We start from the raw sequence: 13,162 nt of genomic DNA on the forward strand, positions 1-13,162 counted from the left end.
ATCATTTAAACTTATCATGATTTTCAATGTTAAATCTCGACCTGTAAAGTAACTAAGGCTGCCAGTTAAATGTAGTGGAGTAAAAAGTACAATATTTGCCTCAAAATGTAGTGAAGTACAAGTATAAAGTTACATAAAATGGAAATACTCAAGTAAAGTAGAGTGCCTCAAAATTGTACTTATGTACAGTACTTGAGTAAATGTACTTAGTTACATTCCACCACTGATTATAACATACTGCTTTTGGATAATAGGACGCTTGTTGACATGACCTACTTCCTGTCGAGGTTTAGCCCCATTGTTCAGCCCACTACTCTCTCACACTCTATGGATGAAGCCACCACACACAAATATCTCAACATCTGTTTGATGGATCGCCATGAAATTTTGTACAAAAATGCATCACTCCCAGAGGATGAACCCTAATTTATTTTTACCATGAGTTGACTCTTTCTGTTTGTAGTGAAATGTCACAACAACGATCAAGTGGATTGCCACACATTCATATCCCACTCAAGATTAACTTAAATCATTGTGGTGATCTCTGGAAAATGTTGACTAATACCATATAATAATACCATAATCTGTCTTTAAATCATGACCAACTACATAAAAACTAATGGCATTCCCATTAGTGTCAGAGTGTTACTAGATATTGTTAGCATGCTACCTTGGAGTGGAAATCTCTAGCATCCTTATTCAACTCGATTCAGATTCAGAGGGCTGAAGGCAATTGAAAAATGATTGTCATTAAATGTATGTTGATTAGGGGTGTGACGAGATCTTGGGCCACGAGATCTCGCGGGATTAGATTAAACTCGACGATATTTCTCGTTGCGTTAAAAATCTGTCTCCTGAAATTTGTGAGCTATCCAAACTTCTATTTGTGACCTGTGGGGGCAGTAATAGAAAAAAAGAAGAGGAGGAGAAGAAGGGGAAGCAGTAAGCAGCCAGAATGACGTCACAGGGGCCGGTGGCTCTTAAGAAGAATAAGAATGAGTCGAAGCGGCACAGTCCTGCTAATAGGCTAACAGTTAGCTCTGTAGCAGTACAGTGTGTAATGGCTGCTGCTGCAGGAGGAGTTCACTTAGCGATCTCTGTTTGTTTACAACAAGCACCGGACACTCAGTTAGAGATGCCGTTAATTCAAGATCTGACACTGTGCATAATTAGCCATGCTGCTTTGTTTACGATCAATTGCTGATGTTGTGCACAGTTAGCAAAGGCGGCCACAGTTGCTTCTCCCGTGTTTAATCCTTTGCATATGTGATCACGGTCGAAACTGTCGCTAAGTGATTACGCGACGATCGAAAACCATACGTCACCTCCAGAGTCTCTAAATCCCTGTGGGGGCCTTTTTGTCATGGAAACACGCAGAGTGAGTGGACATTTGAGCGGGCGTGGCCTGAGACTTTCCCAGTGGCCACTCTTCCTCCTAAAGGAAACACGGCTAATTAAAAGTCTGCTGGTCCAGTCATATATTGTGTCATTGTAGTTTTCTTAAAATCTCGTCTCATCTCTTTCTCCTGAACCCAATATCATGTCTCGTCTCCTGAGCGTAGAGTCGAGAGTGTATCGTCACACCCCTTATATTGATCCATCAAAATGTTGGTTTACATGCATGATTTATCTTCCAAGAGAGACAGTTTATGTCCGTTTCACTATCCATTTGGTTCAGCCAAGGAATATAAAACAGTGACACACGTTTATGAATGTTGTGTTTCACAAGTTGGTTCAGCTGTCAGAGACAGAGAAAGAGAGAGATAGAGAATTTGTTACAGGTGGTCATGATGTCAAGAAATGGCTTTTAAAGTGTCAAATATTGACTTTCCGGCAAGAATCTTGGAATCATGCATGTCAGAATCCATTTTTCCCATCCCTAAAGCTAACACATGACATTCAGATACAGCCCCAACTACCAAAAAAATTGGGACGCTATGTAAAATGAAAATAAAAACATAATCCATCAAATAGTATAGTTTATTTACAAAAAAACAAAAATTGAATGTATGTATATTGGCAAGTATTGGCAAATGATCTCATTCTGTTTTATTTACATTTGTCCCAACTTTTTCGTAAATTGGGGCTGTGGCTGAGATAAGCATTATACTTGCTAAATATCAGCATGTTGGGATTGTCATTGTGAGCATGTTAGCATGTTAGCATGTAGCATAAAGCACAGAGGTACAGCTTCAAAGAGCTGATAGCATTGTCAATCTCTTAGAATGTGAGCAATGTTCATGTCAAGAGATTTCCTTTGTTTAAATGCCGAGTTTTGTCAGAGCTGTATAGACTTCAGACTTCAGACTTGGACTTGAACAATGAGGACTTGAGACTTGACTTGGACTTGACTTTGACACTGCACTTAACACTTGACACCCTAAAGACTAGACTTGACTTTTCCCAAAGACATTAACAAGCTCTGCTGTGGGTAAGCTTTCATTTTTATCACAATGCACATCATCTGCACACTGCAAGTAAGGTGTGTCTAAAAACAAGATAAAAACACTAAATCTGAGGGAAATGATCTTGCTGCATGGACAGATAATTTCACTTGACAAGATTTCTTAAATTAAGATAATTAAATCTAGAAATAAGCATGTTGAACACCTGAAATAAGAAATTAACTCTTAAAACAAGATTAATTATCAAACACTTCTAAATCTAAAGGTTTTTTTTTAAATCTTGGTAAGAAACAAATAATTTGCAGTGCACTCTGCTAGCTTATTTTATGCGTACAACATGCTTATTTCTAGATTTAACAATCTTAATTTAAGCAATCTTGTCAAGCAAAATTGTCTGTCCATGCAGCAAGATCATTTCCCTCAAATTTAGTGTTTTTATCTCGTTTTTAGACACACTTTTTTTGCAGTGCAGCAATTTTTAGTTGTTGTCTGTCAGTAGACAAGATGATTAAACTGTCAGAGGAACTGAGCATTTTCTTGTTGCCATCTTGTTATAATGGCTTGGCTGGGTTTGTGTTTTGACTTTGGAACAAAAATCCACAGATGAACTACTTACAGTTTGAACATTCCCAATCCTTTCTAGTTAAAAGACCATATTTTAATTTTCCACCACATAACAGGTTCTAAGTGTCTCTGCTGTGATCAGACTCACATGATTTAAACCACTTAAAACTAAACTTCAGTGACAGGGGAGGAGGCTGGCGGTCAAAAACTGAAAAACAGTTTTACTCCGTTTTGGCTCAACCTTGACATCACTGACACACACACATACACGCAGCATGCCATATGGACCCCTTGCTTTGAGTTCCATAGAACAAATAGGACAGCAATAAGAAACAGATTGAAAGTTTGTTTTCATGGGAAGACATCTCCAACATTCCACAAAGATATCACACACAAACACACACGAGCCACAGCAGATGAGAGTAAACACAACATGAAGCTAATAAAAAACATGTTGCTGTTGTTTAAATGTAAACTTATGATACACGTGTGTGCACACAGGGACGCTTAAACACAGACTCACAGTGTTTACAGACGCTTCTCTGCATCGATGTGATTTATATGAGTAAACAAGTGGGTGAGTTCTCTTTACAGAGAGCAGCAGCTGTGGTCACTATAGATTCATGTTAGTCAGTTTTATATATCCATTACATCAACATAACGACAGACTCATACAGTGAGCTATCAATGGAAATGGTGCTTATTTACATTTGGTTCTTATAGAACAATGATGCACAATAATTTATATAAAACCCCTAAAACTGTGAGCCAGGAAACGCAGCTTATTACGACCCATATTGATGATTGCTGTAAGGCGGAATCCTCTAGTGGCCCTAGTTATTATGTTTGCAGCAAAATAGGAGGGTGGGTCAATAAACACAAGTCAAGTCAAGTCAAGTTAAATTTATTTATATAACACATTTCGTTCCCGGTGGCACACCTGGTAGAACGCGTACCACAGAGGCCCAGTCGTCGTAAACGGGCGGCCCGGGTTCGAATCCGGCTTGGAGCCCTTTCCCGCATGTATTCCCCTCTGTCTCCCCCTTTCACTCTCAATATCTCTCTGTCTCAATAAAGCTACAAAATGCCCAAAAAAATATATATATATAAAATATAGCACATTTCATACGGCAGGCTTAAACTCAATGTGCTGAAAGTAAAAATCATACATGACAGAAATATGCAATATACATACACTAAACATTGCATTAACATTATATATAAAGCAGATAAAATAAACCATAAGATAATGTGACACATGAAAACATATAAAAACATAGAAGAAAGCATAAAAAATGAGGGTAAAGTAGGGTAATAGGTAGTGGTATTTTCATCGTGAAAAGAAAGTGCAATAGTACTGCTTTTAAAAGAGCCTTTTACCCTTTACCTTGCTAAAAGCTTTAGAAAAAAGATGTGTTTTAGTCTGTTTTTAAAGGAAGACACTGTTGTAACAGACATGAGTTCATTTCGTAAAGAATTTCCAGAGAGTAGGACCATAATGGCTGAAGACACCATGAGCTACTTTAGTGTTTATTCTGGGTGAGGAGACCTTTATTTGATGATCTCAAGGATCTGTCTGGCGTGTATTCAGAGAGCATGTCAACAACATTAGAGGGAGCTAGGCCATTCATAGCTTTAAAAACATGAAGAAGTATTTTAAAATCAATTCAAGACTTTCCACCAGGAGACCACTGTTCATTTCCCGTGTGAAACCAAAGTTACGCACGAAACAAGTTACCTGCCAATCAAATGTAGCCACGCCCCAAATCATACTTGCTTTATTATCTATTTTCTTCTAAATGGGACCATTATTTACACAGATAACATCATATTGTCTTGGAGAAGACCTAAAACTAGCAATTGAGACCACAATCACTGAGGGAATAAATCAAGCGATAAGTCGTCTCATTTTGTACTGAGATAGATAGGACCGGACTTCTTTTGCAACTGACATGTTGACCCCTGTTGGATTTTCAATATATTGCAGGTATAAGGGACTTCCGGGTTTGCTTCACTCACAAACTACTTTAAGGGCCTAAACCTAAACTTAACCTAATCTAAGTTGTTCCATTTTCAGGGGTCCCATGGTCATGATAAACCTAGAAAAGTCATGGAAATTCCTTGAAAGGTCATGGAATTTGTTAAATCTTTACCAATTTGGGAATTTAGTTGTGTGTAATGAAATTTACACAAGACACCATTGGTGGGAAGCTGGTGAGGGATCATGTCCTTATCACGGCACCAGTGACTTCTACTAACTAGGTTTGGCACTTTGTTCACACTGGAAACTTGACAGATTTCAGTACACAACCAAAATCAACATGCACCCCAGAAAAAACATCTCCTGCCAGCCTGATGGCAGACCTACGCAGATTTAAACATCATATTTCACTGGAGCAAAAACATAAACATTGCGGGTTAAATTATCTGTGGAAACATACAATACTGACATTTTTTTGCTGATGACTGAGCTGATAGTACATAGTATGTAAGGAAATCAAAAAATAGAAACAAAGCACCTGATTTAACAATAATACATAAAAAATATAAAAAAAACAAAGATACTAAATGAAATGACTAGATTTTTCTCTTTGAAGAAGTGATGGACACGGACAGAAAACTTCCAAATCAGTTTCATCTTCTGAATCCTCTTCTCCTTTGTAGCTATAAGCTCTCATTTATGAAAAAGATTTTCTCCTGCATATGTTTGAAATTATGCGTCAAGTCAGGATACAAGTGCATGTGTATGTGTGTGTGTGTGTGTGTGTGTGTGTGTGTGTGTGTGTGTGTGTGTGTGTGTAACAGTAATCCCTTGGATGGTTTACTCGGCCAGTGGTATGGCGTGAGTGAGACATGAGGCTTTAACCCCAAAACATATGCTGCTTCCTGTCTCTCTCTCTCTCTCTCTCTCTCTCTCTCTCTCTCTCTGTCTCTCTCTCGTTCTCTCTCGCTCTTAAACAGCTTAAAGAAGTCCAGTCCTGCCAATTTCTGTAATGGATTCATTTGCCATGAAAGGATGTGTTTTTGCAGCGCTGTGTCTGTGTGGCGTGCACTTGTCTAACTTGTGTGTGCGAGCGTAAACTTTCCATCTGGGATCTGCTATCAGGAGAGATGAGCTGTGAGCATGTCAGAGCCTCTCTGCCTCATTGTGTGTGTGTGTGTGTGTGTATTTGTGTGTGTGTGTGTGTGTGTGTGTGTGTGTATGTGTTTGTGTGTGTGTGTGTGTGTGTGGGCGCTCATCTGGTCCTGTGAGGTCACTTCCTTCCTCTCTGGCCTCAGTGCTCTTCAAGTGTGTGAAACAGATTTAGTTGTATTGAAGTTCAGCATTTGCACAAACACATGCTGTCAGTCAGTTTAAATGAGAACAAATGTAAATGTCGAGTGTCGGTAACTATTGAATACTGTCTTGTGATTTTTGTCACATTCATGGACAAGAACAAGGACCTTGGACACACCACTGTTTATAACTTTGGATCAAAATCCACTCATTTCAATGGAATGGCAGATAAACATGGACTGGATTCATGTGGTGCTGAAGTAAATCTTCCAAAAAGTGATCAGAAACCACTCTGGGAGGGCTGATCTTTGAGGATGTGATCATATTCATTGCTTCACACCATCATATTTCATATAACCAAGCTCTACTATAAAATATAAACTGCACCCCAAGAGAGATGCATCATGGTCCACAGCCTGCATTCATTAAAAAGTAACAGAACTGGATCCTTAGGTGGATCAGTATTAATGAATCTGTGAGGAACGGATGGACTGATGGTGTGCAGATAGGCAGAATAATTAAAATATGTAGTTAACAACATCCTTATTCACAAGAATACATCCCTCTTTTTTCCCCTGTGTGTGTGTGTGTGTTTGTGTGTGTGTGTGTGTGTGTGTGTGTGTGTGTGTGTCACAGCTAACCGAGCACCGAACGCAACAGCCAGCAGCTCTCAGACAGGAGACGCCTTAGGGAAAGCACTCGCATCCGTAAGTGCAGCACACACAAGCTCACACATACACATGTGAGATACCTGTTGGGTTTGAAATGATGGTGATCTATAATTAATGCTACCTCAGTTTTCAGCTTTGAGTGATGTCTGTGATCTGCTGATGAACAATCTGATGTTGTTGTACATGCTTCTCTGACTTTCATGTTTTTGTTTTGTCAGATCTACTCTCCAGACCACACGAACAACAGCTTCTCATCCAATCCCTCCACCCCAGTCGGCTCCCCGCCCTCCCTCACAGGTACCACCTGACTCTCCCCGTCCAATCACAGCACAGCACCTGCACTGTCACATCCAACAAACACAGAAAGAGGCAGAGCTGACTGGGAGGAAATACACAAACGGGACTTGAGACTTGACTTGAACTCGTTTCAAATGACTTGAGACTTGACTTGTTTCAAAGGACTTAAGACTTGACTTGAACCTGTTTCAAATGACTTGAGAATGACTTGAGACTTTACTTGAGCCTGTTCCAAATGACTTGAGACTTGACTTGAACTTGTTTCGGATGTCTTGGGTCTTGACATGGACATGTTTCAAATTACTTGTGACTTGACTTGTTTCAGAGGACTTAAGACTTGATTTCTTTCAAATGACTTGAGACTTGACTTGTTTCAAAGGACTTGAGACTTGACTTGAACGTGTTTTGGATGTCTTGGGTCTTGACGTGGACCTGTTTCAAATTACTTGAGATTTGACTTGTTTCAAAGGACTTAAGACTTGACCTGAATTTGTTTAAATGACTTGAAAATTGACTTGTTTCAAAGGACTTGAGACCTGACTTGAACCTGTTTCAAATGACTTGAGAATGACTTGAGACTTGACATGAACTTGTTTCAAATTACTTGAAATTTGACATGCTTCAAAGGCCTTGAGACTCCAACCTGTTCTAACTGACTTGAGACTTGACTTGAACTCGTTTCAAATGACTTGAGACTTGACTTGTTTCAAAGGACTTGAGACTTGACTTCAATCTGTTTCAAATGACTTGAGATTTGACTTGTTTCAAAGGACTTGAGACTTGACTTGAACTCGTTTCAAATTACTTGAGACTTGACTTGTTTCAAAGGACTTGAGACTTGACTTCAACCTGTTCAAAATGACTTGAGACTTGACATGAACTTGATTATGACTTAAATGCAGCTCTGGGGAGAAGAAGAATAAGAAAACAAATGTGAGAAAATATATAAAAGTTATTGAGACAATGTAGAAACAACACATTTAATTAAAGCTATAAAGCGATTTGTATTTAACAACTGAAAGGAGTCTCTACTCTTGAAGTGCAATCTCTTGGAGTAAAATAAGACCATGAGAAGCCATTAACAATAGCTGCGTCTCCTCTCCATACCCCTCCTCCTCCTCTTATTTCCACCAATTACTCCTCCCGGCTGATGCTGTAAACTCTCCCTGCTCCTTAAAGTGAAAAATGACTTTTCCTAATAATAGTTGTGTCGAATTTGTCTCTAATTGTCGCTGCTACACACACCGTTTGATACTTCTGTGCCGCGCCTTGTGACTGATAGCTTTAATTACGAGCACCACTTCGACAAATCGTTCACAAACCTACCGGCTCTGCAAACACGAGCCCCCTCCCCTCTTCCTTCTCCTCGTCATTATAGCTGCCTGGGATATTGCCTGCTAAACCATAATTGGTGTTTATCATTGTGTCAGAGTTACCGCACTTTTTACAAATTAGAAATGAAGCCTATTAGCGTAAACTACATGCAAATTGATATCCAAGGCTAATTCTGCAACAGTGTTTTACAGTGTTGGACTTGGAATAATTTACCCTGCCGTTTAATACATATATTTGTATTTGCACATGAATGTACCCAGGTGATTATTCATTAATTAGCATATGGAAATGAGCATGTAATATGAATAAAGGAGAAGGGGAGAGAAAAGACTGCAAGACAAAATGGGAAGACAATTACAAAAAGGGAGAAACACAAGCTAATGAGATGAGATCAGAGTTACAAAGGAGAGATCAGTGATGAGGGCAAAGAGGACATAAGAGGAGAAAAGAGGAGGGGAGCACGAATGGGAGAGGAGGAAAAGGGAATAAAGGAGGAGATAGAGGAAAGAGGAAAGGAGAGGATCAAAAGGGAGAGAAGATTTTGAAAAGGAGGTGAACCTGGAAGGGACACAGAAATGTTCAATGGCTAAGAAATGATGAGAGTAAGTAAAGAAAATGAGAGACAAGAGGAGAGAAGACAAAGAGTGCGATATGACAAACGTGGGAAACAAAGAGGAAAACAGAAACGATAGGAAAACAAGAAGCAAGACAAAATAACACGAGAAAGGAGAAATAATAAATATCACACAGAAACATTAACACCTGACTGGATAAAAGCATCACTCACTGGACTGTCTGTGGTGTATGATTTTCAAACTGGAAAAAAAAAAACTTGATTGCTAACTGAAAGCAAACAAGCTCTTAAGCTTTAATCCTTCTTCAGTAGCTCTTCACTGAATGAAATGATGCACAAGTCGGGAGAAAACAACCATCAACAGAGAAAACTAAAGAAATCCTTGTAAGCTAAGGTGACCTACTAGTGCTATAATATTCACAGCTGCCTAGCATGTTAGCGGTTAGCTCGCTAGCTACAGTCGGGATCGTGTCTATGTTCCCCGGGTCCTGTGTTCCCCTCTTTGTATGAGACTGGGGAACATAGGACCTTTTTTCCCCACTTTTCTCAAAAAGGGTCCTATGTTCCCCGATCTGTTACTTTTTCCACCATTACTGCAAAATTCCATGGCAAATTGGCCTAACCAAAAAGACAAAAAATGAACTGCAAAGTAACCAGAAAGTAGCTGCTGTACAGGGGAACATCGGATCCTTTTTTGGGAAAAACGGGGAACATATGACCTGGGGAACATAGGGATGACCCCCAACAGTCATTTACCATCTAACCCTGCGAATAGCCACTTTCAAAGCCCTATTCGTCCAGCCTGCCCCATCAGTTGTGCACATGTACAACTCTCAACAGAGATTGGAAGGAACGGGGGTGGCCTACCCAATAGGTACGACCACCATTAGCTCTAGAAAAAATGATTCAGAAAATTGATTAAGGATTTTTTAAACAAGTTTTTACATTTTTGCTAATGTTAGCTAACATTTCCCACCACTTTACAGCAACAAGATAAGGCTGGTGGTGAAAAGTGCCGTAACGACTACCATAATATTGTTGTTCTACATTCCCAAGCCAACGTTAGCTAGGTTGCTAATTAGATGTTAAAACTTGTCTTATAAAAGTCTTTTATAGTCTGTAAAGATTTAATGAAAAAAAAAAAAATTTAATTGAAAAAACTCTGTTGACTGCATATGCACTGTACCAATTGGGCATCCAAGACAGATCAGCTACTGACAGTCACAGATGTTCTCAAGAACCAAATATTTCCCAAAGATGTAGCTGAACTGACTAATCAATGTCGGACAAGCTCAGTCAGACAACCTTGATAAAAGCAGAGCACATAGCATATCTCAGTGTAACAGGAAAGGGGAAAGTTGACCAATGTTCTTCTGGGTTGTAATCTGAACTGTTATTGAAGCAAAGCTAAAAGAGCTAAAAGGACTTAGGAAGGATCAATTGTAACCTACTTTTCCTGGTTTGGTCCATACATATAGTTTTTATTTATATTTGTCCAGGTTAAATATGTCTGTTTTGGCGATATATGTCTGTCTATGTATATCACATCTGGAAACCAAACACTCTTGTAAGGCCTCCATATACCAGCCTGTCATCACTCAGAGCCTCATATTCATGTAAATTCACACAAGTCGCTGTGTCTCCTCTGTCTACCAGCTAATGAGACCTGTCGATTCAGATAGGACCCTTCAGAGCGACGGCAAACACAAAAGCAGCAAAAGAACAGAGACACAAAGCTTGTTTATTCTGCAGAGGATCCATGCTAATCAACCACTTCTACCTTTTCAAAGACAAAAGCATCATATTAGCATTTCTGCTATTAGATATGAGTTGGTGTGTTTCTGTCTTTTCTTCCCGATCTCTCCGTTTATTTTGTCCGAGCACCACGAGTGGATATGATGAAACACTTGTATGGAAGGATGTTTTGTCTGGCGGTTGGTGCTACATTGAGTGGTTTCTTTTTTTCAATATATGAAAGGAGAGGAGGTTTTGGCTTTAATCCACACAACATCCATCCATTGTTTGTAAACACTTAACCTGTGCAGGGTCGAGCCTATCCCAGCATGCATTGGGTGAGATTTGGGTTACACCCTGAACAGATCGGCACAGAACATACATGCTGATGAAGGGATGTCAGTTTGAACTAAATTAAACAAAACACAAAAGAATTATTTAGTTTCCAATTATTTTTCCAGCTCCCAGATCCCCCTGACTTCTGAATCCTGTCATGCATCCTTGCTTTTTAATCTTGCATCTTGTTCCCCATCTCCTCTCCTGATGATGTCTTCTTGTCTCCTCTCTCCTAGCTGCCAGTTCAGCTGTCTGGTCGAGGAATGGCGGACAGGGAGCGTCATCGCCAAACTATGAGGCTCCATTGCACTCTCTGGTATGCATGAACACACACCACATTGTGTTAATGTCTGTTATATCTGACTAACATGGAAGGAGTCTGTCTGTTGGTATGTCAAGTGTGAGCTCATACTACATGACATTTGTTGGCAGTGTGTTACGTATTAGTATTAGTAACTTACTAGTTATTAATTCACACAAAAATACTTGGTTAGGTTTAGGAAAAGATTCTTGGAGGTGTCAAAATATAAAGGTTTCTCATGGGATACAGATAGCTGTTTCCAGGGTAAAAGTTATTTGTGTTTGTCTGACAGGTCAACCCACCAGACAGCCTCCCTATGCGGACTTTCTCGCTCTTTATACAATGTCACCTGACTTCCTCAGGCAGTCTAGCATGCCCAAAACTGACTCTAAATGGGGCATTAAAAAGAGATGCGAAGGGTTTATGACCATATGAGTCAAGTTGGGAATGCCAATGGGTTGCTCAAGTCGAACCATGATCTTTTTCAAACAATGCTTAATGCTTAAGACAGTAATAAACTCATATTCTGTATGATTTGTCTGACGCTCTTAATCACAGAAGTCAGGATGTCCCAGATGGACGAGCAACTTTCCAAGTTCTATCTCAGAGTTTTTGTTGGGTTCAACCAGTTTCTCATCCTTTTGTGTATCCCTTCAATTTGCAGCAAAGTCGTATCGAGGACCGTCTGGAGCGTTTGGACGATGCCATCCACGTACTGCGGAGCCACGCGGTGGGACCGTCGACGGGTATGCCCAGCGGGCACGGTGAAATGCACAACCTCATCAGTGCCGCACATACGCACAATGGCGCTATGGGTGCTCTGAGCAGCGGGTACGGGTCGGGACTGCTGTCGGCCAACAGACACTCCCTCATGGTAGGACCTGAGAGCATGTTTTTATACTGTAGTAATGAGTGTAAAGGTGACGAGAGAAGGCCCATTAATCAGTCTATGATGTATCAAAATCTGAACGAAAAGAAATCTCCACTCAGGAATCTAATTTATCGCTGTTGTATTGCTGCCTAAAGTCTCTTTATATCAAGATGTTTTCTAAAAACACTTAACACAATGAAAACATGTTTAACTCAATATGTCATCAGGGTTCATATTCAGTTTTTAAGAGTCAGTCAGTCTGGAAACAATATATGAGGAAGATAAAGTAAAAGAAAATTAAATCAAGGCTTCTTTTTTTTGTCAGCAATTTTAAATGGATCACAGTGTGAAGGGAAACGAATTGATCAAAGAAAAAGTTTGTGCTGTAGTTTACTGATAGAGTACAGATAAAGATAAAGTAAAAGAGAAGATGAGATGAGAGTAACAAGAGGAAAGGAGAGTGTTTCATTGAAAATATGAAGTCAGACAGTAATGTTTCCCATATTTAATTTGGGATTTTTTTTGTCAACTTGAGACAATAAACATAAAGATCCAAACAGCTGTGTGACATAAGGGGATGTAGGAGGGAAAGTGAGAGAGAGAGAGAGAGAGAGAGAGAGAGAGAGAGAGAGAGAGAGAGAGAGAGAGAGCATTATAAAACTCAGCCAGTATAAACACAGTCAGATGCCTGAACATGTTCAGTCAGACCTACTTTGTTTATTTTTGCTTTACATTTGTGCATATTCACATTTCCCCAAACACACACACACACTCACACACACACACACACACACACA

General features: G+C 39.7%; 1 protein-coding gene across 1 annotated transcript in view; it reads left to right on the top strand.

The window, feature by feature from the left end:
• Positions 1 to 13,162, top strand: part of LOC131992316 (transcription factor 4-like) — a 316,278-nt gene that overhangs the window by 262,340 nt on the left and 40,776 nt on the right. Inside the window, exons 13-16 of the mRNA XM_059357855.1 lie at positions 6,883 to 6,953; positions 7,136 to 7,214; positions 11,430 to 11,509; positions 12,159 to 12,368. Of these exons, the coding sequence (XP_059213838.1) occupies positions 6,883 to 6,953; positions 7,136 to 7,214; positions 11,430 to 11,509; positions 12,159 to 12,368 (440 nt within the window). The remainder of the gene's footprint in view (positions 1 to 6,882; positions 6,954 to 7,135; positions 7,215 to 11,429; positions 11,510 to 12,158; positions 12,369 to 13,162) is intronic.

Source organism: Centropristis striata, chromosome 19 (assembly GCF_030273125.1).
Source record: "Centropristis striata isolate RG_2023a ecotype Rhode Island chromosome 19, C.striata_1.0, whole genome shotgun sequence".
Taxonomy (NCBI): Eukaryota; Metazoa; Chordata; class Actinopteri; order Perciformes; family Serranidae; genus Centropristis; species Centropristis striata.